At 41.5% G+C, this 1,074-nt stretch overlaps 1 protein-coding gene across 1 annotated transcript; it reads right to left on the bottom strand.

Moving 5' to 3' along the window:
• Positions 1 to 79: 79 nt before the first annotated feature.
• Positions 80 to 381, bottom strand: Pmar_PMAR013540 (hypothetical protein; the record flags this gene model as incomplete). The annotated part of the gene is made up of 3 exons (XM_002781455.1): positions 80 to 147; positions 197 to 270; positions 314 to 381. Coding segments are annotated over 3 exons (210 nt in total), but the record flags the coding sequence as incomplete, so codon positions are not given.
• Positions 382 to 1,074: the final 693 nt, after the last annotated feature.

Here is a 1,074-nt window from a genome sequence, read left to right as displayed (position 1 = left end):
TATCACTAGGGTGGTGAAACTCCGATATATACTCCAACACTACTGACCACATTCCCTACTATTCCAAAAGTCCGCTCACTTTGCCCTCTTTTTCGCATACAGTTTCTCTTTCCTCCACAGCTCTCTCAAACTCCATCTGCCGAATAACTAATAACAACAACAACTTACAATTTCGCGCGCCACAAAATTGCCCTACTCTCAGCTCGAGCCTGATGATAGACCTTATTCTCGTCTTGAGTGTCATCACACCATTTCAGATATTCACCCAATCTGGACAGTAGTGAAAACTACTATGGCGAATTTGTGGTATTACTTTGCATTGAACTGAGCCTGGACTTCAACACCGAAATTGTTACCATCCTCTTCTCGTGGTACGTGCATGAGGATATAACGCTGAAGTCGAGAGAGCCTATCAAAAACCATCATCTAAATACACTACTACTATTACTACTACTATTACTGCTACTACTATTGTTAGTACTACTACTATTACTACTGCTATTACTACTACTACTACTACTACTACTACTACTACTACTACTACTACTACTATTTGAGTGAGAACACGACGACCCGACCTCTTCCTCTAGCCCGATGAAACGTCGTTGTCTTGAAGTATTACTTATCACTAGCCTTATCAAACTCCTTAGTAACGATCCTGTTCACTTCAACAACCACAGGATTCGGTTTACCCGACAATATTCCCTCCACCGAGCACTCCTGATCACAGAGTAATATAACACTAGAAAGACTAACAACCCATTTAAAGTTGCGAATATACAGCGAACACGAATGAGAGCAGTGGACATAGCACGGTTCTAGGACTTCACATGTCCACAATTCGACACTTACGCAGTCGTGACTGAAATTGTCGAATCAAGTGGAGAAAATACTCCTGTAATTTTCGATAAGACTAATACAATTTTTTTGTCGAGTTTCAAGTGCGCGACTTGGATTTATGGGTAAACAAGCACGGGGAGCTCAATGGTAAAAGAATTAATTCAAAATTCGTCAGTGCCCGCCCAGTTCGCGCGTTTGTAGATGGCGCGTACTGTACGTTACATGAAAATCAGT

The sequence above is a fragment of the Perkinsus marinus genome, assembly GCF_000006405.1.
Source record: "Perkinsus marinus ATCC 50983 genomic scaffold scf_1104296942270, whole genome shotgun sequence".
Taxonomy (NCBI): domain Eukaryota; phylum Perkinsozoa; order Perkinsida; family Perkinsidae; genus Perkinsus; species Perkinsus marinus.
The sequence above is the reverse complement of the archived record's forward strand: the minus strand, read 5'-3'. Positions and strand labels throughout refer to the sequence as shown.